Here is a 25,449-nt window from a genome sequence, read left to right on the forward strand (position 1 = left end):
ACTGCACTTAACGGGTGTTTGGCTAATGTTTCTCCAAAGACTGAGATGGGGGTATATGTTATCTCCATTTCCCTCATTGCACATGGGATCCTTTGTTATCTTCCGCATGAGGAAAAGGAGGAACAGGTATCCATAGGGCCTGCATCTTACTTGAGAGAGAAGAATATTCCCCAAACAGACTCTTGGAACCTTTGTAGCAGAATTTTTGTTAGAACACTGAGTTGTCCTTTAGGGGCTACTTCTAATTAGAATACTGATGAACTATGAATTTTCTGAACTGTGAACCTATTACATGATTATTATTTTTATTTATTTTTGCTATATAGTTTGCTTTCTTACAAATATTTTTCTGGTTTCTTAGAGTAAGAAATTAATTTATTTGCTAAAAAATTTCTAATGAAGAGAAATACCGAAGGATTGGATCCTGTGATTATTTTGTGTCATGCAGCCGTGGAAGAGCATCTTGCACAAGTAGCAGTTTTCTTGCACTAGAGCCGTGTAGTATACGAGATACTATTAGACTGGGACTGGAGAGACCTGGGTTCAGATCCCTACTCAGTTTTGAAGCTTGATTGGGCCAGGGGCATTCCGTCAGCTTAGTTGTTTGAGGATAAAATGGGATATCTCACCCAGGTATATCACTGTGCATTCATGTGAGGTAGGACAGGATGTAAATACAGTTAATGTTATTGCGCTGGAAGAGCTGTCTAAAAGTAGTCCTTGAACCAGGTATTCCTGTTAATGGGATTTTAACCAATTGAAGTTGCTTAGGAATTAGAACATAATAACTGTGGAAAACTTTTAAATCTGTTCCAAAAGTATGGGAGAAATTAATTAAACTTCTTTTGTACAAATCACTTATATTTTGAATTCTGCCTGTGCCACCTGGAAAAACTTCATCAAAATAGAAGGTATCCAGAGATATTATTAAAACATGGTTTGTTCCATTGGATGAGTACCGTATATACGCGCGTATAAGCCAAGTTTTTCAGCCTCAAAAAAGGGCTGAAAAAGTCGGCCTCGGCTTATACGCGGTTCAATACGGTAGGGTAGGGGAGGAGGGAGGGGGGAACTTACCTCCGCCGCCATCGCCGCCAGGCCAGCGCGGCTTCCCCCGGCGAGGAGCGCCCTGGGAGGGCCTCCTGCAGGGCCAGGCGCGATCGCTGCCAGGCGCGATCGCTGCCGGGCGCGCCCGGCTCCTCCAGGCCGGCACCGGCCTCGGAGGGCCTCCTGCAGGGCCGGGCGCGATCGCTGCCGGGCGCGCCCGGCTCCTCCTGGCCGGCACCGGCCTCGGAGGGCCTCCTGCAGCCGCTGCAGGGGCGCGCCCGGCTCCTCCTAGCCGGCACCGGCCTGGGAGGGCCTTTGCAGGGCCGGGCGCGATCGTTGCCGGGCGCGCCCGGCTCCTCCTGGCCGGCACCGGCCTGGGAGGGCCTTTGCAGGGCCGGGCGCGATCGCTGCCGGGCGCGCCCGGCTCCTCCTAGCCGGCACCGGCCTCGGAGGGCCTCCTGCAGCCGCTGCAGGGGCGCGCCGCCGCTCCCGCCAGGCGTGCGCGGCTCCCCCGGCCAGGACTGGCCTGGGAAGGCCTCCTGGGCCACGGGGGGGGGGGGCGCCACAGCCTTCGCCAGGCCTGGAGCGGCCTAGGAGCGGCCTGCGGGGCCTCCCGGGCCACTGGGGGCCCCCTGCCGCCACCTCCTGCCTCTGGATAAGGTAAGCCTGCTGGAGGGGGGGGAGGGGTTATAAGCCGACCCTCGGCTTATACGCGGGTGCCTAATTTTTCCCCATTTTTGGGGAGAAATTAGGCACCTCGGCTTATACGCGGGTCGGCTTATACACGGGTATATACGGTAGTCTAGACTGGACTATTGCAATGTGTTCTACTTGGGGTTATCCTTGAAGAGTGTTTGGAAACTGCCGCTAGATTGTTGTGGCTAGATTGCTGGTTGGGGCCAACTATCAGGACCATGTGCCCCTAATACTACAGCAATTACACTGACTACCAATCCGCTCCCTAGCTCAAGTCAAGGTGTTGTCTTTGACCTTTTAAAGCCCTACATGACTTGGGACTGGAGTGTCTGAAGAACCATCTTCTTCCATATGCTCCTTTCTGGGAATTAAGATCACAGGGAGAGGCTCTCCTGACTGTCCCATCAATCAAAGGAGCTTATTTGGTGGGTACATGAGAAAGGGGCTTCTCAGTTGGCAGCCCCACACTTATGGAACAGTCTCCCCAGGGAGGTGTGCCTGTCCCCCTTTTGATCTTTAGGTGGGTGATGAAAATTGCTTTATTTAGGACCTCATTTGCTTAATTTTCAAGTAGTCCTAAACAGTGGCTTTAAATTTTGTTTTTTAATGTATTTTGTCTTTATTGTAAGCTGTCTTGAGCTCTGTATGGAAGAAAGGCAGCTAATAAATGTTTTAAATAAATAGTCTGAAAAGGCAGTAAGGCATAGAGAGCCAGAAGGACTGTTTCTCCTTTGTTTTCTCTGGTATGCTGATAATTAAGAACTAGCCATGCATGAAGAACTTGCCTTTCCTACCCTGGCCCCTCCTCCCCACCGCCCCTGAGGGTTCCAGGAAACGTTGGAATGGCAGGGGGAAAGGGGGTGGGTGTTGCAGCGAGAGGGAGCATAAAATGAAAATCACATTCACCTTTTTCTTCTGCTTGCTCAAGGTTATGTTTGGTTCCAAGGTAATGGGTTCTGCTTGCAAAATCGGGTTTTGTTGCTTCTTCCTCTGGGCTGCAACCCTTGAAAAGCTGTTTCTGAAAGTTATGGGAATCCTCCACAACAGCATTCAAGCCAGCCCAGACGCCTGTAAATGGAGGGGAAGGATCAGCTGATATCAGACACCTTCCTCTCGTCTAGGATCTCTTTGGATCACTCCCAGTTTGTGCACTTGAAAGCTAAAAAAAGTAGGAGCGATTGAAAAAGGTCTGAAATGTGTGTTTTTGATAACAAAGCTTAAGTGAAGGAAGTCTTTGTTTTGGAAAGGTGCATGCTTGATATCTCAGTGAAAGACAGAGGAAGGAATGAGTGTGTATAGGAGGGGGTGACAGTGGTGGCACTAGAGGCAAAAACAAGTGAGAACAAGAAACATATACAGGCAAGAGGGGCATAATCACAATGCGAGCTGCTGATACTGATGAAATTATTTAAAATTCCAATCGAGAAAACAGCTGCAGTGCCTAATGCAGCATATAACTAACTTCTGAAAATTCCTGGTAGGGGTTTGTTTCCCTTGATAGATTGGACCGAACATACTTAGATTCTTGCCAACAAAAGTAAGTGGTAGTACTGTGGTACTACCAAATTCACTGAGATTTGGTCGAACACGTTTAGGATTGTGCGCTTGCATCTGAATCCTATGCATTTTGCGCCAGAGTCAATCCCACTAAATTGAGCTACACTTACTCCCAAGTAAGCATATAGTTGCAGACTTAGTTGCTGATGATACGATTTTAAAAAATGTATGATAGCAAAGTAAAGAGCAAAGCATGAATTAACTGGCTGCTGAAGGTGGAGAAAGCGCAGCCATATTTGCAAGTTTATTTTCTAATTGAGCATTTCCATTTGTATGCCTTTCCGTGGAACAAATGGGAATTTGTAAAGCCAGTGTGTGGGGGGAAAACTCCCCAAATTATTTAGAATGTCCAAAAAGGCTTAAATCCAGTATGCATTAAAATGCTATTCTTCTGTCTGAAAAGTGAAGGATTATTCTTGAAAGATCAGCCTTCTAAAGTCCACAGAGACTTGAGTTCATCTTGATGTGCTGGAAAGCATTAATCTTCCAAGAGACAGGAGAACAGCGAACAATAGTGGGTAAAAGCTCTGATGATTCAGTGCTGCGTTGCTTCAATCATTTCTTAGATAAAGCGATCATAAAATTGAATTAAATCTTGGTTCACCGGGAATTGGAACATTTTATTTCGGTGTAGTAATAACAGTGGAGCGTAATACAAAAACCTGTCAAAAATAGCCTAGCAGTATCAAATGGAAGACCAAAGCACAAAATTGTCTGTCAGATGTATCCACAAAATTTAGAGGAACTGACATAACAAGTAGATGTCCTTTTGAAATCTGCAAGGGGTGAAGGTATCCAAAGTAAAATTTGTGTGGTAGGTGGACATAACCTCAGATTAGATAGTTCTGCTAGAATGAAATCAATTTACTGCCTTCTGAAGGCTAGCCTCTTCACAATGAGTTACAAGGAGTGTTTCCTAGACATTTTGCTATAGCACTAACAGGGTTCAGTCTCTGCCAAAGATTTATGTAGTCTGTGCTCTCTGGTAGGCAGAAGGACATTAAGGGTTTAATGTCTGTGCACGTTCTTTTTCATTGTTCCATGTATAACTCTGAGGCACATTTTAGTAAGGAGAAAATATATTTCATTTATGATCTAGAAAACAAATGAAGTGGCTAATATAACATGTTTATCTGCTGCTTACTCCACTGATAAATCTAAATAGATTATTTAGATGTCTCTTACAAAGAGCTGTACTAGAAATGAAATCAAATAGAATTGATTTTGCCTTCATTCACATAAGACCATGCATTTTAGCCCAGTTAGTTTTTAGAATAATTCAACATGAATTCTCAGTGCAAGTTTGAAGGTTTTTCAGGATTGCTGCAAAATCTGGAGCCATTTGGAATGGCATTTCTTTTAGATATTCTTAAACTTAAGCCTCTCTTCCCACCTTTTGCTTATTGTCCCAGAATTGATCAGAACAGCACAATGGCTATTAAATCTTTCACAAGATTAGGATGACTTCCTTTATGTATTGTCTAACTCAGGGTGCTAGAATTTATTGAGGGAAGAGATTGCAGTGTGGTTCTGGGTTGGATCCAGCGAAGTGAAAGTCCGCTCACAGCTCTGGATCCTTCCTGTTCGCTCCCTTCTGCCAGCCGTCTTGAAATGCCTGAAAAGCTGATGCTAGAGGTCTTGGGATCTACATACATAAACAGAAACACAACCTGGCTGCAGTGATGAGGGGCAACAGGGCAAAATTGCCCTGTTCAGAATTAATTCAGTAGTTCTTAGTTTTCCAAAACTGCTAAACTTCCACGCATGAGATCCTGCCCCTCTTTGCCTTCTCTGTGTTCTGGCTAACTGAGCAGTCTGCCTCATGTTGCCCCCCATCCCAGCCTTTTGCTTTCCTGAGCTTGTGGGCACATTTGAAATTCTGACACGGCATGCTGAGCACAGCAACAAAATGGCTGCCATAGAAGGGGGAGCCACAAAATGATTGCCACAGCTTAACCTCAGTAACACAGTGTAGATTCTTGTGCTGTGGTGGCAGCTGCTGCCAAAGCAACACTTGTAAAAATCTGCACCGCCAATCAGAAGCCTTGCTGGGCAAAAGCCCTACCTGGCCCCACCCACTTCCTAAAGAAACTACTGGCAGGCACCAGAAAAGGTGTCAGTGGGCTGCTCTAATCAGACAAGGAGCCAATAGCTACCATTCTTTGGGTGCAATTGTTCAACCAATTCCTTATACACTTACCATCCTAAAATCTAATCCACAGCCCTCTAACTTCCCAATCAAAACATCAAATGCCTTAGTAAAATTCAAATATACGATATCCCATGATTACCAAACCTGTCACCCAATCAAAAAAGGAAGTGAGATTAGCCTGACATGACCTATTAGAGACAAATTCATGCAGACTTCTTATCAGCAGGTTATCCTCTAGATGCCTTAAAATGAGCCCTTTTAAAAGCTGCCCCAAGGTTTTCTCTGGGACAGAGGTTAAACTAACTGGCCTGTAGTTCCCCAAATCATCTTCCCTCCCCTTTTAAAAAATCGAGACAACATTCACCCTCTCCAGTCATCTGGTACATCACCCCTCCTCCAAAAATCCTTGAAGATAATGGATAATGGTTCTGCCAACCCCCCAGCTAGTACTTTAAATGCTCTTGGGTGGACACCATCTGTCCCAAGGGACTTATACCTATATACTTCTGAATGACCTCTGTACTTCTATCCTCCTGCAAACCCAAATCCTGCACTCCACTGTCCCCAGGTGGGAAAAAAGGGAAGTCTTTATATCTCTGTGTATGTGAAAAGAATATCTCCTTAAGCCACCATCACAAAAACTCTTTTAAGGTTTACAGTAACTTGACAGCGCTGAACAAATTCTGTGAGTGTACATCGGTGGCTTTCTTTCCATACCATCCTTAAGGAAAGGACTTGATCATACGTCAGTCCCATGCTGGAACAGGGGTGGGCCTGTTCTAAAATATACAGCTGCCCAGGGTTTTGCCATAGTAGGGTTATTTATCTCTCCTTTTTCCTTTACAGTTTATTTAACCAGTGGCTTGGTTCCAAGGGTGCCCTCTTGTACAATCTCATACTGTGTCACTTGGTGCTCCAGAGAATGCCTTGATTCTCAGGAGCAGCTTTTGGGGGAGGGGGCTGGGGACAGCAGTTGGAAAGGGGACAGAAGAGCCTTGGTGCACTTGTAGAAGTGCCTTCTACTGGCCAAAGAGACCTTTGGATCCGAGCTATAGTGCAAGACTCAGAGACCACTTTCCAGGACCAGAAGACTTGGGGGGTGGAGGGCGGAGTCAGCCTTCCCCTAATTCCCCACTGCAGATGGAGAACACCGTACCACACACATGGTCATTCTGGTGGGTCTTCTGGTCCTCAGGATATTTTTTTCAATGAGCATACAGACAGAGAAGATGCATCAGGAAGGAAGGAAGGAAGGAAGGAAGGAAGGAAGGAAGGAAGGAAGGAAGGAAGGAAGGAAGGAAGGAGAACCCATTGTATGAACAGAGCTGTGCTTGGAGGTCCTAGATCCTTCCCATAGTGTTCTTTATAGAAGAGTTAAGTGATAATACCCTCTGCTTAATTTAACAAATATCTACATGGTACTGTTCAGTGCTTCTTAGATGTTTAATAAAACCCATTGCATTGAAAATAGTTGATTGGTAAATAAGATTTAAATTTCTGATAAAGGGATCACAGTGAGTTTGATCCAAACCAGCACTTGTGTGTTCTTGAGCATCATGGGAACTTAAGCATGTTGCATAACTTAACTTTTTTTTAGCAGTGATAAACTAGGCTGCCATTTTCCACAGTTATTGAAGCCAGTTCAGAGTACTTACAATTTAGATGAAAACGCTTCTTTAATTTCTAAAAGAAGAAAAAGGAGCTAGAAACAAATATGCTTTTCCAAAATAAGCCTTATGGTACCTTATGTTCAGCTGCAGGAAACTAACATGGCCGTCCCTCTGACTTTTTACTTTTAATCATGAACATTGCCTTTCTGTAATGGCTTTGCTGAAATATTAAGTAGTCCAGCTGGGCAAATTGTTCATCTTTGCTACCCTGAGCAAATGGATGGATCACAGCTAATTTATAGATATTACGTTCCATGTATTTGATAGATTTTATGTACAAATCAATAGGAACATGGTTTGCTCATGCTTAGGGTTGCCAGCTGCCCTGGAAAAAAATGTCCTGTCCCTTTAATAGAAGTTTAATGTGTGAAAATGAGCAGTTAAAAGATTTTCATGGCATGGAGGTAAATAACATCCCATCATGCCTGTTGTCAAATTGACTGACAGGACATTTTTTTCCACACCTGTTGGCAACTTCACTCATGTTCTTTAAGAATTTCTGGTCTGCCACATAAAGAGAGACACAGGACGAGGATGCCGTAGATGCCTTCTATGCCACAGAGTTTTTGTCCTTCAAAGCATAACATTTTATGTGTCCGTTGCTGAAAGCCAAACCTTGGGAGGCTCCCAGACTGGTAGTCTCTAATCAAAATCAAGGATCAAAATCATGAAACTTGAGTTCATAAAGTTGATTATTTTCCCTTTAGTATTATGCTACTGACAAATGTTCAACATTTTTTCTGTTGAGGACAAGGACCTTTAAAAAAAAAAAAAAAAGGAAGAGAGAGAAATCCTTGGCATTGCTGCAGAGAATATTCCTAGCAATATTGTTGTCATTTTAGGAAGAAACACAAGCGCTGCTGCAAAACCTGCACACTTACCATGAGAATTACTTCCCTATCTTACGGTGTCTTCATGCTTTCACATCTTCTCTTCCGAAGTACCCTTTAGGCAAACAGGTATGTGTCTCTCGTGTTTCATATTTTCACACCTCAACTATTTTTAGTTGTGCTTGTGGTCATGACACTGCTGCTTCACTGTGTTTGCACCTGTGTCAATTACTATTACATCAAATTTATTTTTGCCCTCCATGTTCTAATGCTTTTATCACCCAGTATATAATGTGCATCAACTTATCTTTATAACTTTTGCTTATTAACATTATATTTGGCTTCTCTTAGAAACTGGCTCTTAGGCTGCAAATAATCGCCTTCACCTGTTTTTTTATAAATGGTGTATGTATGTGTGTTCTTACCCAGAACTGGGAGGATCTGTGGTATTCCTTTTCCCTCCCCTCACGATATTCAAAGCCCTTCTCTGAAACTTCTTGGGTAAAAAGTCTTCATGTGCTTATTTACTCATGAAGATATAAGGGGGGGGGGGGGGAAGAAACCTGCAAGAAGTATTCTACTTAATTGCTTTATGAGAAACAATCTGCTCCAGCCTTCTCGTGTTTTGGTCACCAAACACGAAGGCATTGGGATACCTGACAGGCACTAAGTTTTTTAAAATCTTTCTAAAATTAAATGGTATTTAATTTTGACCGTATTAAGCTACTACTGTTTAGGTTCTGGCTCTTCTGCGTTGATGCACTGCCCTAAGTTGTGGAATCTAAGCTGCTGTTCTCCCCCACTTCCCCCCAAATGGCTGTCTGCAGGCAGCGCTGAAGGCACCCAGTCCTTCAGGGAAGAAGTCCAAGAATAATCGTGAAGCATAATCTGTTTATTAATTGTAAGGCATTTGCTTTCCTTGACAGATTAGAGAGCTGCATTGTGCATGTTTGGAGAGGAAAGTGTGGGAGACAGAAGACTACGAGTCAGCCATTCAGCTGGTGAGGTAGCCTTCTTTCCATTTTCTCCTTGTGTAAAATGCCTCTGTCTTCTTCTCAAAAAGAATTTGTAGCTTTTAAGAATGTTGCCAAACAGGGACGGGTCTTTTTTCTTTTTGGTAACTGACTACATTATTTCTTGTGGGTAAAAACTAACATGTTTTTAAATTAAGAGTTGTGTTCGTTAAGGAAGGGTGACTAGCAGGAAAATAGGACCAAATGGTTTTTTTATGCACCCAAAATCCAGTCTAGTTTGGCTTTGTATATGATACACCACACTGGCTTTCACTATTGTGTGTGTGTGTGTGTGTGTGTATAAGGCTTTCCTCTCTAGATCTCACCTTTTGGTTGAGTTGAGTTTTGATCATTTAGAGATACATGCCATTAATAGCCTAAATGGTTGAGATCACTGTCTTTCCTTACTAACTTAGAAGGCCACAGGCTTGCACACACTCCCTGTGGTATGTTCCTTTCACAGAGTTAGTATGTAGGGTTTGAGGGATGAAAAGGATTACAGGAACTAAAGGGTAACAGGCTGAGGGTTATTGAAACAGGGGATGAGGAATAACAAGGGATAGGAGAGACTGAGGGTTTAACAGGACTTGAAAGATCACCAAAGCTGGTAAAGATTAAGGAATGAAGGGATTCCAGCCAGCATTCACACTTGCATCTAGCTAGCCCTAGTAATTGTTTGACATATTTTTGGCTTTGGTTTTAATGATGTATTTTTGTTTGGTTTTAATGGATTTTTAGATGTTTTTCAATGTATGTTTTTCATCTTTTTGCTGATTTGGTGACCCTGATGGGGACAGAAAAGCAAGGTATAGATATTGTAAATAAATAAAATGTAGGCATCAGCTTTGCCTAACACAGGGTACCTTTAAAGGTAACAGCATCATGGGAAAGACAGGCTCAATTCTGGAAGTTTAGACCAGGTATCTGTGGTGTATATGTGTGTGTGTTCTTTTACTTCTTCATGCAATTTTCATTAATGGATAAAGTTCCTAGATAAAAGTGAAAAAATATTATTACGATTTTTTTAAAGCTCCCTTTGTCATTTGTTACATTTTGGTGATCTGAAAGAAATTGAGTAGTGAAAAATTGAAATGGACACAGGTGCAGCATGAAGTGAATCTGTACATGCATGTCAAATGTATTCTGCAGGTAGTTATAAACGAGCTTTGTCCCAGATTAGAATGTGCATTATTTTTTATGGAAGAGGATGACTTGAAGTTGTAGTTAAATAGAATATTGTTCTAGTGCAGTGGTTCTCAACCTTTTTCGAGTCGCGACCCCCTTTTACAATTGCCAATTAACCTGCGACCCTCGTCACATTTGCATAAATCTGCATAAATGACATTTACAATAGGATAAAGAAAACACATTTGTTTTTTTGGCAGTCCCGGGTATCCATATATATAATTACTTTAAATTTTAAAGTTTAAAACAAACAAGCAAACGGTACTACCACCTGTTGCGCAGCGGCTGTGACTGTGTGGCGTGGCAACCTTTCCTGGCATGGAGGAAAGAGTGCCTCTGAGCATGCACTGCGTTCCTTGTCCTCCCCTCTCTCCCCAAAAACTCTTCCAAGGAGGCCGGGCCCTCGCGAGGAAACCCCCTCTCTTGTGACTGGGACACTGCTTGTGCACAGAACTGCAGTTATCCCTCAAAGCGGAGCTCCATTTAATCACCTCACGAGAGCGAAGGGCCAGGAAAGAGCCGAGGGCCGCTTATCCCAATCGGACTTTTCGCGCCTTTTTCTCCCCTCCGCCAGTCACCGCTCCTTCTGCGCCTCACCGAACCTGCGCGCTCGAGGGGGAAATCCCGAACTGCGCATGCACCTTGACTCTCTCCCCCTTGGCCTTGCCAGAGCGGAACTGATGACTCAGGGCAGAGCGGAACTGATGACTCAGGGCAGAAAAGCGAAGCCACACTACAGACATGCGCACTTGGATTCCAGGCTGAAGCTCCCGCCCCACCCGAGCATGGCTAAAAGTAAAAACAACGTGGCTGTAGCGGCCTCAAGGGGGACCGCCCTCTTCTCCTCTGAGACCTGAACTGGCCGAGCCAGGGGAGCTTCCTCGGCCTCCCACACATCCTGCCGCATCATCCGCCCGGCACAGGTGCGACCGTGCCCAGGGCTGGCCTACCCGCATCTCAGCTGGGCAGCGGGGCTACAGCTGATGTGCGGCGGCATGCCGCCGCATCTCTGCAGCCCGGCTCCTTCTGGCTGTCGGTCGGCCAGTTCCTCACCTCTCTGCTTGGGGTCTTCCCTGCCCTCGCGGACGGATCAGGGTTACAGGGCGTCTGGGTTAGTCCTGGACAGCCCGGGATGGGGGCTGTCCCAGGACAGTGGCGGCGACCCCCCAGAAAACACTTCGCGACCCCCTTGGGGGTCCCGACCCCCAGGTTGAGAACCACTGTTCTAGTGTAAACAGTACAATACAGAATTTATCCTGCTTAGCACTTCAGTAGTCCCTTTTTTTTGTTTTTATAATGAATTATGTAATGTTGGTTTCGTTCCCCCCACCCAGGATGCTGGCTAAGGATGAGCTGGTGGCCATTCTTAAAAAATGTGTGGAGATTATTACATCCTCTTCTGCAAAATGCCTTGCAAGCTGTACAGAGAAACTAGAAGAATACCTGGGTCAATTTAAGAATCTTGAAGGTACTTTGCAATATGCAAGCTTGTTACAACTTCAGACATCCATAGAGAAAAGATTGATCAACTTGGAAAATATCCTCTTTTTTAGGAACTTTTATAGGAACTGCCTTTTTGAGAAGAAGTAAATAATATGAGGAAAATATTAGATTTTTGTAATTATCTGGGTTACTTAAGATTCTTGGACTTAGAATAGCAAGAGGGACCTAGGTAGTGTTAAAGAATGAACTATGTTGTGGTATGGCACACAAAAGGACAGGTATAGAACCTTTCCCTTTTTAAGGAGTCTCTTGAAACTTTCAAAAGGAAACATTTCCCTTCTTTAAAGCATCTTTCTGAACTGTTCTGTTATAGTAAAGCCCTATTACCTGTGTAAGAATGTCCTCCTGAATAATTTAGTTTTGCATAGTTCATAGAATGGCAGGAGAGTGAGAGCCTTCCTGACCTTAGGCAGGTCATTTCATAAGGCCGGGGCCACAACCAACAATGTGTGCTTGCCCATTTTTAGGGTGGTGCTTGCAGATGACTCTTCTCAAAGAGCAAAGCTATAATGGCAGAGCATAGGAAGAGAGGCGGTCTTGCAGATATGAGGGTCCAAGGCCATGAAGGACTTTGTATGCGGTAGCCAGTGCCTTGAATTAAATCCGGTAACAGATAGGCAGCCAGTGGAGTGAATGTAGATTGGGAGTAATGTGCATGTTCCATGTAACTCCTGATAATAGCTGAACTGCAGTATTCTTCACTAACTGGAGTCTCCGAGTTGACTTTAAATGGAGACCTATGTAGTAATCTAGTCTTAATGTCACCATGGTGTGGATACAGGTGGCCAGATCAGCCAAGTCAAGATAGGGGGCCATCTTCCAGGCTAACCTGAATTGAAAGAAAGCATTTTTGCAGCTGCATTAACTTTCTTCTCCAGGAATAATGTTGGATCCAGTGACTCCCTAGGTTCTTAACCAGAGTCAGCAAAAATCAGCTGAACCCCATCAAAGGTGGGAAGCACAATTTCTTGAAGATCTTTGCCTTCCCAACCACCATTACCTCTGTCTTGTCATTATTTAGCTTCCATTTTTCACTCTTAGCCATTTGAATACTAGATTGAATAGCATGTGGGATAGGATTGCACTCTGTAGAACCCCACAGGATATGTCCTGCACTGGTAACTGGTCCTAACCTTTGAGTACAATCCATGATAAATTATTTGAAGGAGTCCAAAGCACATCCTCTGATACTTACTGCTTCCTCCAAATGCCTTCACAAAATGGCATGGTCCACTGTATCAGAGTCTGCAGATAAATCCAGTAAGAGCAATAAAGAAGCATGGCCTTGGTCTGCATTCAGACAGAGGTCATCAACTAAAGCTACCAGGGCCATCTCTGACCCAAAGCTCAGCCTGAAGACAGACTGAAATGAATTAAGAACAGATGAGTTATCGAAGAAAACAAGAAGTAGATCTGCTCTCTCAATCACTTTGCCTAGAAAGGGCAGATTAGAGACCAGGCAATAATTGGCCACATCATTCTTTTGTGAGGTTGGTTTTTTAAGTTGTGAACAGAAAACTGCCTCTTTGAGTGGTTCAGGAAGGTGCCCTGAATTAGTTATTGATATATGATAAACACCAGGGGCTCATTGATGTGGTCCTTGCATGATTTTAGATGGGCAGTAGGCAGTGATCCAGGGCACAAGTAATGGCCTTAACAGATCCCAGGATCCTGCTAACCTTCATTGTGGAAACTGGGTCAAAATGGTCCATAAATAGACCAGATTATATGTACGATATTTCTTCTGTCTGACCTGTGTTACAACTGGCTTCCAGATCACAGCATATTCATGATATTTTATCACCAAAAAACTCTGCAAAAGTATCACAACTAATTCCTGAGATAATAAAGGGCTCAGATTTAGGAGTAAGCAGATGTCAACTTACCTTAAAACAATTGGGGAGGTCTTGAACTAACTGATGCACCGATAGCAGAGAAGTAACATTCTTTGTGGCTGTCACCAGTGCTTTATAGGTCTTCCAGTAGGCTCTACAGCATGATCTGTCAGAATCAGTACAAGTTTTCTGCCAGCATAGTTCAAAGACATCTTTGGGCTCTCTTGAGGTGACCCAGCTCCATGGTAAACCAGGAGGCTGGATTTTGTCCTGGAGTGGGAGAGGTAGATGAGGGGCAACCTTGTCAGTAGGCTGCATATGTACGAGTGGGGAAACAAACCCGTTTCTCCAGATTAGAGTCTGCTGCTCTTAACCACTGCACCACGCTGGTTCACATATGGTGTGATGGGAGAGCATTACTGAAGTCGTCTGTATATTATGGATAAACTGAACAAATTCTTTGCGTCTGTCCTATCTGTTGGGCGGATAACTGTTCTGAAACAAATTTCGCAGGCAGGGTATATGAAAGACTGAGTCAAATAGAGGTGTCCAAAGAAGACATTCTAGGCTGATTGACAAATAAGTGAACAAATCATCGGGTCCTGATAGTATATACTTAAGAGTACTTAACTAAAAAAAGGAAATTGCCGATCTTTTAAAAATATGTGTAATTTGTCATTAATCTTAACCTCCTTGCCAAAAGATTGAAGTTAACATTACACTGTTTATTTAAAAAGGACCCCAGGGGTATCCAGGAAACTACAGACTAGCTAGCTTAATATCTGCCATGGATAAATTTGCAGACAACTTGTTAGAATTGTTAAATGCTAGAATGATTAACCTTGCTGAAGAGAAATCATCAGATGAAATTCAGTATGAGCAAATGTATATTGAGGCAAAATGTCTTCATTTCACATCTCTGGCGATGAGTCTGAGCAGGCATAACAGACAAAAAAAAAAGACCAACCCTTAGAGTTGTGGTGGACATCTTGATGAAAATGTTTACTCGGTGTGGGCAGCGGCAATTTTTAGAAAAAGTGAATTCCATGCCTCTGATTGTCCGATGCTGGGTAGCAGTCAGCAGGATGAGGCACTGGCATCTGTGGGCCCTGTGACATCTGACTGGCCATTGCTGGAAACTGAATGCTTGACTAGATGGGCCATTAGTCTGATCCCGCATGGGTAATGATCTGGTAGGGATAATGGTGGATCAGAGTAATGTTTTCACCTGATTCCCCCCTTGCAGTATCCTCTTGTGCCACATGAGTCCTGTGCCTGCCTAAATCAGCATTTCTGAGGTCTTAGAGGAGAGCAGGGAAAAAAGGGAGTGTGGGAAAGAACTGTGTCACGATCGTCCATATGCATGCCCTCTGCAACATCCAGTCCTGAAGGTTTACCAAATTTCAGCCTTAGAGAAGTAATTCATAAATAATCACAAAACTGTACAAACAGTTGGCTGTGTGGTTGGTTTTATTTTACTAAAAAGATCATTTGTGGGTGGACTTACAGCAACATGGCTGTCACCACCCCTTTTTTGGCAAGTTATAAGACTTTTAAAAAGTGGTGTACTTCATCCCGAGGCAGACAGTTTAAGATTACAATATGAAAAGAAGGTGCTTACAGCACTGCCTATAAGATAAGGCAGGATATAATTTACAACACATTGTTTTAACTAGATCTATACAGATTGCTTACAGCTCAGACATGAGCTACATTTGTGCTGCTTCGCATCTGGCCCTCTACGCCATAATGGCTAACAAATTGGAAGTGAACCCCATTTTTACAAATGAGATAACCCATCTATATGAGGGGAAGATAAGCAGAACCTCTCTAAATAGATGTAGGACACAAGCAACATCAAAAGACCTTGGGATTGCCCCAAGGCTGTCTCACAGAGAAATCTGCAGTATGCATCCTCAACACACTGAAGTTGTTAATATAAACAAATCCATGCATTTCTGCAAACTTATGCACTCACAGCAGTCAGAATGAATAAAGTCAAGTTGGGACCCCAAGACAAACCATCTTAGCTGACTTATGGTGACCAAAACAATCAAATACAGGTTAACTTTGGGATCATACATTTTTGTGTACTTAGGAAGAATATTGGTACCTTTTCAAAATGATGCATCTAGAACTGAGCAAGCATAAATTTTGAGGTGTCTAGGCTGATTCCCGTGTGTCTTTGGTGTAGAGTCTGCATTTTAGGTCAGCGTTCACACATGGCAAACTAGCAGTGCTTGGATAGCCCCCCATATGATGCCTGTTAAACACCAGTGATAAAATTTTTAGATCTTATTCCTGTTTCTGGAAATGGAAAACATGGATCTTTGCAATAAGATATGCTGTTGATTCCCACTTGCAACAAAATGCAGAATATACAGGGCTTGACTATTTTGTTTGGAACGGGTTCCGACAAGGTTGGGCTCATGTGCATCAGGTTTAGTATATATATCAACAACTGCTTAATGAAATTAGAATTCACTTCCTCAGATGTTTCAGCCTTGAAATCATTACTTGCAGTTTTGATTGAGCTGTAAAATATATTTAATGTGCTGCATTTTTAATTTGCGTTCTTCATGTAACATAATGGCCTCTGGCTAAATTGCTGTTTCTAATAAATTTCTTGCTGATGCTGGTCACCTCAAGGTACCGTGCTTACAAAAACATAAACCACGTAGATGAATGAAACAGGAATGCTGAACTGGAAAGATAATGTTGTTCTGATTGCACAAGATGCTTCCTAGCATATCTGAGGGACTTCGGTGAAGCACTCATTTGCTTTGCTATGCTAATAGGAGGAAAGGGGCACTTGCATGGACAGGTGGTGCACACCCTTGGAAAACCACTCCTGAGGGTCAGGGAACCTCTGGGAACAGTATGGGGTTCAGCACAGGGCGCTGCAGCAGGAAGGTGGGATGGGCAAATTTGTGGCGTTCCCCGGCCTAAACCTTGTGTGCACTTCCACTCATGCAGTAACAGGTTTGGATCCTTGCCAGTATTGTTTGGGTGCTACAATGTATGTTGCCTGCCAAACACACTGTGAATCAGCAGCGGCTGCTAACAGTACTCCCAGGATTTTTGTAATTGAACCTGACTGTTATTTTCATTGTGGCAGCAGCAGATGCTCAAGATGAGACTGTGTCATCACTAAAAGAAATTCAGAAGAAGACAGACCTCTATCGTCTCCAAAAGGTCAGGCCAGTTTAAAATCAGTCATTGTGTGGTTAGATGACTGAGCATATGAAAAGGCAGTTTGGGAACCAAACCAGCTGGGAAGAGATGTCTCACTATGAGCAGTTTATTCTTGAAGGCCCAACCTGGCACAGTACAGAGAGCCCCTTCCCCACAGCCAGTGATTTAGTTGGTTTTTTACCAAGCCTTTTGTTTTCAGCATATTCTAGATTCTCTGAACGTCCACATGCAAGGTTATGCAAAACTGGATAACGGCACCATTTAAGTCATTCTGAGTGCAGATTTGGGGTTTTGCTTGACGCAGATAATTTTTCCTGCTCTCTCTATCCCTTTTGCCACAAGCTCCCAAAGCAAATAGAAATTAATCTTTGTGTGAAGATATGTGTTCTGTTAAGCTGATTGGAGTTTACTTGTGGAATGGAATCTTTCTTCCTTTCTCATCCCACTGCAGCTCACTGAGCTTCCTGAAATACTGCTGAGGGGGCAAGGGGACCCCCCCCCCCCCAGGAACTGCGTTAAGGGCAAATCCAAGGGCCTTCGGTGGAAGTGGGGATTAATGGACCCCCCCCCCCCCATTAGTAAAAAGCTTAGTTTGGATCCAGCCCTCTGATTAAATCTCATATTAATACAAGTCTGGCTACAAAGGTACAGCAGTGATAGCGGTAATGGACAGCAAGCACAGTTCCTAAGGCTATTGGAGAAGAGGTGTTTCTTTGCCTCAGCCAATCCAATTGCAAATCAGGGTTGCATTCAGAGCAAATCAGATTTGCCAAAAAAAATTGCTTGTATACCCTGATTAACATATTATCTAATGTTGTACTAGAATTGTGTGAGAAATTGTTTTAGAAACCACAAAAAGGGTCCTCTGGCATTCTTATGTTCAGAGATCATGAAGTGGGATATCTTTCCTTTGCCACAATCACTGTGATAGTTGTAAAACAGCAGCCTTACCAGTGGAAGAGTAGAATACATTTTGGTCATTACAGCTAATTCTGTTTTAACTAGTTGCCTGTGAAAGCTGTTACAAAAGTCCTTTCATTTTCATTTGTGGGGGGGGGGGACTCCGATAACCTCATTATAGCATTGCCAGCAGATTTCCTAAAGAAAATAACTTGGAAATGCCTGTTTCCTTCTTTTAGACTTTATTGGAGATGAAGGAATCGAGGAGACTCAAGAAACTAACAAAGTTTGAAATGCTGCGTTTTGAAGTTGCTGACTTTATAGACAGTCTTGTGAGGTAAACATTGTGCAGTGGCACAAAGCAAGTAAAATGCAGAGTAGCACATCAGTTCAAATGCCACTCCATCCAACCTTGGTTCTTCTGTTTGTGGCTTTGTGTGCGTATGTGTAACATATCCGCCAACTGAATGTAACTCTCAAGCATCTGACCCAACTCCAGTCCATGAAAGCTTCTTTCACAACACACCTGTTAATCTTCCAGGTGCTACAGGATTCTTTGCTGCAGCTAGCACAGATAAGCCCTCTGGTTCAGACAGAATGTTGTTCAGCTATATTGAAAACTGTAGGTAAAAAGCTGCATCTGTGAGCCATTTTTGCAGAAAAATTGTCCCTCTCTTCCAAAGAGATAGAAGATAATCTTGTGAAATGGTAGCGTTTGCTTTCTTAATCTGAACTTAACATAGAGCACAAGGAAGTGAGAATGATATCAAATAGCAGTTGGGCAGGATGGCATAAAGTAGTTCAAAGGAAGTAGAAGGAAGTAACACATTCTGACAGTATTGGTTGTGATGGGAAAGCAGCTTTGTGGAATGCAGTTGTGGTATCCCTGGAAGTTAGCCCTAAATGTGGCTTATTCTCGCTCTGAGGAGGAGGGCATCTTGCAACATTGGGTGATCCCCACACTGGTCACTCAGAGAGGCAGGATCAAATTTCAATTTACTGTCTCCTGGGCTGGAATCACCCACTTCCCAGTTTGTTTCCTGCCTAGCACAGGGAGAGCAGAAGCAAAGCAGCACTCTGCTGCAAATATCTCTTTTCTTTATTTAGGAAACCTACCTTTCTTTGTTCCTTCTTAAAATTCTTACTTTCATTCCCAATCCCATCTCTGAGCCAGTTTTCACCCTCTCTCCTCTCAAACCTCTGCTGTTTCTCTTTCCCGTTCAGTATTTTTCTTCCTGCCAAAACAAAATGGTGGGTCGGCAGCTAAGACTGCTCTCCTAACAAAGAAATCTTGGTAGAATCCCAGACATCTACTGATAGTATGCCCAAGATAGGATCTCCTCTAGGGCGCACCCCAAGGTCACCAGCGGCATAGCCATGGCATGGGGGACTGAGATATAAGGAAAGTTTTTTAAAGGTAAAACAGAAGGAAGGAAGGCAGGGAAGATGGCGGAAGTTAAATAGGGCAAGAAAGAGGTAAACCCCTGTAGCCAAATTAGTAACATTTTGGCGAGGTTGAGGATTATGCCACACTTTTACAAACACAGGGATATTTGCTGTAAATGCATAGGAAGCATTAAAAGTATCTGAAAAGACTACATATACATGGGATATATGTGGAAAGTAAAGTCAGTCATCTCGTTGCTTCTCATTTTTTATAAAATGAGATACCCAGTGGCATGTAGCAAATACTTATTTGACATCCTCCTCCACTGGACAAAGTGTCCCTTCTCTGGTAGTAGAGAAACATTGGATAGAACCCGTTCCGTTTAGACATCCAACGCAGGGTGCTCCATGATAATTAAATCTCAATGCTAAATATGCAAACTTGTCATTTGTTGAGGTTTCTGATTGTAGTGGGTGTTAACATCAACCCCTTTCTATGTCTTTCCATGTTACTTTTTCAGATGTTATCTTGCACCTCCAGAGATACAGACTTTGTATGAGGTGATGTACTTCAGCATGGCCAGTACCCTCCGTGAGCATTTAAATGCTGCTCCACGTGTTGCTGTTCATACTGCTCTCAATGATCCATATTTCTACCTGAAGGTGAGAAATAGACAGTTGGGGACTATGCCGATGGCCTGCCTTGATCCCATTTCAGTGTGTTTTCCACATTTGTCCAAGCTGCCCTTCATCGACTTCCTCCTTTTGGTTCCTCAGCATCTCAATGCTTGAAATGTGGCTAAGTATGGTATTTTGTCTGTCGATGAAGGCCAATTACAAGGTATGGAGTGTATGTGTTTCACAGTGATGTAAACATCGTGGAGCTGTGCGTGTTAGGTTTGGGTCTTGAGAATCTTATTTATTTATTTATAGTCCACCTTTCTTACAGGGACTCCAGGTGGATTATACGTGGAGTACAGTGCAGTCACAAAAAACGGTTCATTCAGTGACTAATCCATTGGGATTTTAGAAATCGGGAACCACCAGAAAGAATTGAAGCTTAGCATAAGTATTCACATGACACATTAAGCAGTACAGAATTTACATAAATAGTATCCTACTTAAAATAAGCTAAACACAGCTGTATAGACCACAATCCTTAATCATTTAGGCAAGTAAGTTTGTAAAACCATTTTGTGCAGTGCAACCCTATTGCCTGTGCATTAGAGCCTTCTTGATTGGTTCAGTTTTGCGGAAGGCCAGGAGCAATTCCCTGTTAAAGACAATTAGAGGCCTTGGAGTAGGTGGGGTTGGCTATCTCTCAGCATCTTAGCCAGGAAACAAGGGGGCAAATCTCTAACAAACAGCCCTCCTTCGCCGAATCACAAGGTTAAAAAAGAGTTATTAAAACATGGTTAATTTTAGAATTGGGATCATTCAGTCCCATGGTCACTCCCATCACTTTGATTGTACAAGAACTGTGCTTTGCCTTATAATCTCTTAAGAGCCTGCCATTGGCAGTCTTTTTAGATATAAAGAAACATTACAGCTATATAAGATGCTGAATGGTCCATTGCTTCCGTCTATTCTGTTTGGGGAGGGGCAGTGGCTCAGTGCTGGAATAACTGCTTTGCATACAGGAAGCCTCAGGTTCAATTTCTGGAATCTCCAGTTTAAAAAAAGATCAGGGAGTAAATTATATGAAAGACCTCCAACCAAGGCCCTGAAGAGCCACTGCTAGCGAGTGGAGATACTGATCTTGATGGATCCATGGTCTGGTTTAGTTTAAGGCAGCTTCATGTGTTCTCATTGTTTTCCGTATGCAAGAGAGGCACTTGGGTAGTTTTATTTAAGAGTTTCTCTTTGTGTTGTCCCAGAAACTTTAGCAGAAGAAGGGTGGTATTCTAGTTTACTGTCACAGCCAATCTAATTATATTTATTGCACTGAATCAAACAGCAAAATATAAATCAACAAAAGCGAGCTTGGGAAAAATGTGTGTCTGTTTGTTCAATCTTCTTACACAGTTATCTGATTTTATACAGGCCCAAGAAAGATGGGGAAAACAAGCTTAATTTAATTTTCAGTATATTTGATGAAAAAAACTACTCCTAGCTCTTGCATAGCTGATGAATTCCTTATGATCTTTGGGCAGACATTTTGGGTATCTAAAAGTAGTGGTCTCTCAGTGGTTCCCTGTTTGTATTTGAAGGAAAGAAGTAATTTTTCTTAGCATGAGTTCAGTACAGTCTGTTCTCTTCATGAATTATATAACAAATATAAAAGTCCTCTTGATAAATATGTAGCTATAACTACATAAATTCAGGCAACACAGAACCATCCCATGATTAACATTATGGTAAGTTCATCGTCATGGTCTCTGCAGTCCCACATGGGAACTGCGCATGCGCAAGCCAGCTGTGGAGAACTCTACATGGAAAGCTTCTCCCTCCCCCCTCCGTCAATGGCTCTTCCCGCCAAAATGACCACGTGACGGGAGCAGCCATCCCTCAGTTCTTTCTTCGCCGCTGTGGAGAGGACGCATGGAGAGCTGCTCATTTTTCTGTGTTGAGAGTTTTCTTTTTTAGGCACTTCAGAATATGGCTCTGTTTAAGAAGTGTTCGTCCTGTGGGACTAAGATGGCTCAAAATGATGAACATAAGGACTGTCTGTATTGTTTGGGCGAGGGGCATGTTGCTACCTCTTGTAGAGCTTGTAGCCTTCTTATACCTAAGACAAGAACAGGTCTCTTGGCTCAAGGCCCCGCTATACGAAAAGCTTCCCCATAGCGTCATCTCAGAGTGGGCTGCTGCCTTATTGCCCAGAATAAGTCTTTTCCCCTCGGTCCCATTGCTCTACGTTCTCTGCATGTTTCCCAGACCACATGCATACTTGGGTAGTGTCTGCACCAGGTCTCGGTGTGCCGCATCTCTCATCCTTACAGGCAAGATTCAGTTCTCTGTTGGGAAGTTAGGACTGGTGATACATTTCACATGGTAGCTGCCGGTTGTGAAGGTATGTGTGGTACATGTATGATCATAGGATAGCTGGCCAGACTAATAACAGACAAGACAGGGCTAGGACCTGCTTTGTCAACTAACAGGACTCCACAAAGAGAGGCAGTGAGAGGTAGCAGGAAATGACTGGTCTTACCACCATGAGCTTCAGTTCATAAATCTCTGGAAAATATATTTCCAGCCCATCTGCTGCCCTATTTCTGTGATGTCAGAGGTGAGATGACATCATTAGCATATAAATGAAATGTAAACTCAACTGTTTTCTCATTGTGAATTTATTTGCCAGAATGAAGCCTTGGAAAGTGATACAGGATGCATTTCTAACACAGCTCCTGATATCTGTATAGCATACAAACTTCATTTGGAGTGCGGCAGGTTAATTAACCTTGTTGACTGGTTAGAGGTATGTAAACATGAATCTCTTGACTCATTGCTTTGCTGAATGACAAGTGCTGGTAGAATTTGTCAGCAATCTTATTTTTTGTTCTGGGTTTGTAAATCAAAATCCGTATAAACTTTTTAGCTAGTACTTGTATCTTTTTACTAGCGTCATTACTCTTCTTGAATTAAACCTTGTAGATAACCAACCAGGTTATTTTTAAAAGGCTTAGAATCACTAACCATAAACTTATCACAACAGGTTGGATCTTATGGATGTTCTGCTGGCAGGAGCGGAACTCCGTGCCTCCCTCTTCCACTAGCAGCCCTATGAAAAGGCATTGTCAGGGAGGCTTCTGGAAGGAAGGGAACTGGACTAGCCTGCCTCCCACTAGTGGACTATTCATAGGATATATAGCATCCATAGTACATGCAAAAGCAAGTGGGTTTTATATAAATATTGCTAGATGCTGATCCTGTAATGCAGTTAACTGTAGTGTTTTTTCAGGCTTTTTCAACAGTTGTAACAGCTGCTGCAGATCAGAATTCCACTGACAAGGATCAGATGGAAGAAATTATCCAGTATCCTTTTTGATTCTTTTGATTTAAAAATAAACCGAAACCCTCAACTAGCTACAAACCAACAGGAATGTCCTTGGTGCCTGACTAAATATACTATTTAGCAAAACACTTAAGAGAATCTTCTGAAGGAATAAAACTGGGATGACCATAAACCGGAATAACTCAGTTTCATCTTCATTTTGAATTGGCAGGAGGTATATCATATGCAGAGTTCTTGGGTCTATAAAAGTTCATGCTTCCTTTCAAAACGGATTATATTTGAAGTTGCTGCTCGGTGTGCTAGAAGTCCCAGAGAGTAAGATAAACTAAAAAAACCCCATCTGTATTTTTTTTTAGATTTCCCCCATCAAGTCACAGGGTTTTCAAGGCAAGAGACTTTCAGAGGTAGTTTGCCATTGCCTGCCTCCGCCTCGTGCCCCTAGTATTCCTTGGAGGTCTCCCATCCAAATACTTGCCAGGTTTGAGGCTGAGTGTGTGTGACTGGCCCAAGATCACCCAGCAAGTTTCAGTGGCAGAGTGGGGATGTGAACTTGCATTTCCCGTATCCTAGTCTGACATCTTAACCACTACGTCAGACTGGCTCTCAGTATAGGGCTTAAATTCTATTATTTCATCACTTGTGCTGAAATATGCTTGAACAAGATGATTTAGGAGTGTGTGTGTTTTTAAGGGGAGCTGTTACTACAAGCAGATCAAGAATTCTTCACCCAGTTTGGAGTACTAGCCACATCACATGTTGCAGGTTGATTATATGGATACTACAATATATTTTGTATAGCTGCCTCTATTGTACATGAATAGCAGCACTTCTGTGGGTTATCAGAATTCACTCTCTCTTGGGGGGGGGGGCGGGAAATACTACATGTTCAGTCAGTGTATTTCTTTCTTTGGTGGGGGAAAATGTACTTTCCTTGACTAGCACTCCCAAGTGCTCGTTTCATTAGAGCAGTCTCGGAATTAGAGTTCTTGGGATTCATAAAGCCAACCAAGCAGAAAACTGATCATGTGGCAAGGCTGACGTGGGGAAGCTGCTGATATGTGCTCTACAGAGAGGAAGTCTCAACACAAGACTTTGGATGGCGTGACAATTGTATCAATGTTCCTATGGTAGAAATACTAACATTGACAGTAAAAGTACATGCACGCTACCTTTCTGGTTTTCGTTTCTTTGTGTTAACACACAAAAGTGAGTTTTCAGGGAAATAACTTAGTTGATACTTAAGTCTTTGACATTCTCAGACAGTGTTATTGCTTTCCTCTAATACCCACATGAACTTCTTGATCTGAACAATACTAAGTTGCTTATAAAGACTTCGTGTGCTGTAGGCCAATGTTCACTGGGAAAAGGGAAGACAACACATTAGTGGTATTCCTTAGCTGTAAGTAGCCATAGAAAGGAGGGAGATTTATAGCTGCTAACCTTTGCCCTCATTCTTTTTGTATTCTGTCCTTTTGTCCATGCTGTTCCTATAACTTCAAGTATAAGCTTTTAGGGGTTCATGAAGTAAGGGAGACAGGCAAGACCTATATTGGTGCTTCATTAGATTCAACCCAGCACTTTTTAAAAAGTTGTCTTGAAGGCAAGTAACAAATTGTGCTGCTGATAGCTTGTATACTCTTCTGATGGATATATTTAAATCAGTATAAAAGATGGATACTGGGAAATTGGCAAAACTGAGGGACTACGCATACCCTTATTCTTGTAATTTCAAAACTTTATCTACTTGTATTAAGCCTTTGCCACATACACTGAATATGTCTGTGTAAATGTTACCCACTTCTCTTGTTCTGAACTTTAACATTCCCCTTTTCATTCTGTGATTTAAATCCAATTCTAACAGTAAATTATGAGCCTGTACTAATATGCAGTCTACTAATTAACAGTGCAAGCACGAAAGTAGCCATACACTTACAGTGTAGCTGATTTTAAATGTTTGCATATAATGAGCCTTGAGTTTACTTTATCCAGGCAATCCACTAAATCACCAGATTTCTATAGTAGTGGGTTGGGCTGAGCAATCCCTTCCCACAAGGATCTTCCCTGCTTTCTCCTGTGTCAGGGGTCATAGGACCTAGGCAGAACAGTAGCAAAAGGAAAGCTGTAGCAATAAGGGAGAGGGAACAAGATAACTGATCAGCGTGTTCCATTAAGGCTGCCACTAAGGCTGCTTTTGCCAACCTAATGTGTTTAAAGCTCTTGCCTTGCTAGTCAAGCATTATACAGTATTAAACTGCAGAGAAAGAGTAGCATTTTGGGTGGTTTAACATGTTTGTGATAGATCTAAATGATAGAGCGTAATTTGATAGCTGTATAGAACCTAAGTAAATAGTGGTAGCTAAGATTTAATAGTTATGGGTTGAATCCAAGGGTTTCTATTCCACTGACTGACGAGTTGAGCATCCACCCCCGGAAGGTTCTTATTTGTGTAACAGAACCCTTGGTTCCAACAACCCCTCTTTCATACCTTATATGCATGACTCAAAGTTGTCTAAAAGACAAGCAGG

General features: G+C 42.8%; 1 protein-coding gene across 2 annotated transcripts in view; it reads left to right on the forward strand.

The window, feature by feature from the left end:
* Positions 1–24,028, forward strand: part of ORC3 (origin recognition complex subunit 3) — a 58,446-nt gene extending 34,418 nt beyond the window's left edge. Inside the window, exons 12-20 of one of the 2 annotated variants that reach the window (XM_056856145.1) lie at positions 7,965–8,081; positions 8,879–8,958; positions 11,485–11,618; positions 16,610–16,683; positions 17,823–17,920; positions 19,491–19,632; positions 22,271–22,387; positions 22,871–22,944; positions 23,874–24,028. In XM_056856145.1, coding sequence (XP_056712123.1) covers positions 7,965–8,081; positions 8,879–8,958; positions 11,485–11,618; positions 16,610–16,683; positions 17,823–17,920; positions 19,491–19,632; positions 22,271–22,387; positions 22,871–22,944; positions 23,874–23,979 — 942 coding nt within the window. In that variant the 3' untranslated portion in view covers positions 23,980–24,028. The remainder of the gene's footprint in view (positions 1–7,964; positions 8,082–8,878; positions 8,959–11,484; positions 11,619–16,609; positions 16,684–17,822; positions 17,921–19,490; positions 19,633–22,270; positions 22,388–22,870; positions 22,945–23,873) is intronic. The other variant, XM_056856146.1, reaches the window with a different exon arrangement.
* Positions 24,029–25,449: the final 1,421 nt, after the last annotated feature.

The sequence above is a fragment of the Euleptes europaea genome, chromosome 10 (assembly GCF_029931775.1).
Source record: "Euleptes europaea isolate rEulEur1 chromosome 10, rEulEur1.hap1, whole genome shotgun sequence".
NCBI lineage: Eukaryota > Metazoa > Chordata > Lepidosauria > Squamata > Sphaerodactylidae > Euleptes > Euleptes europaea.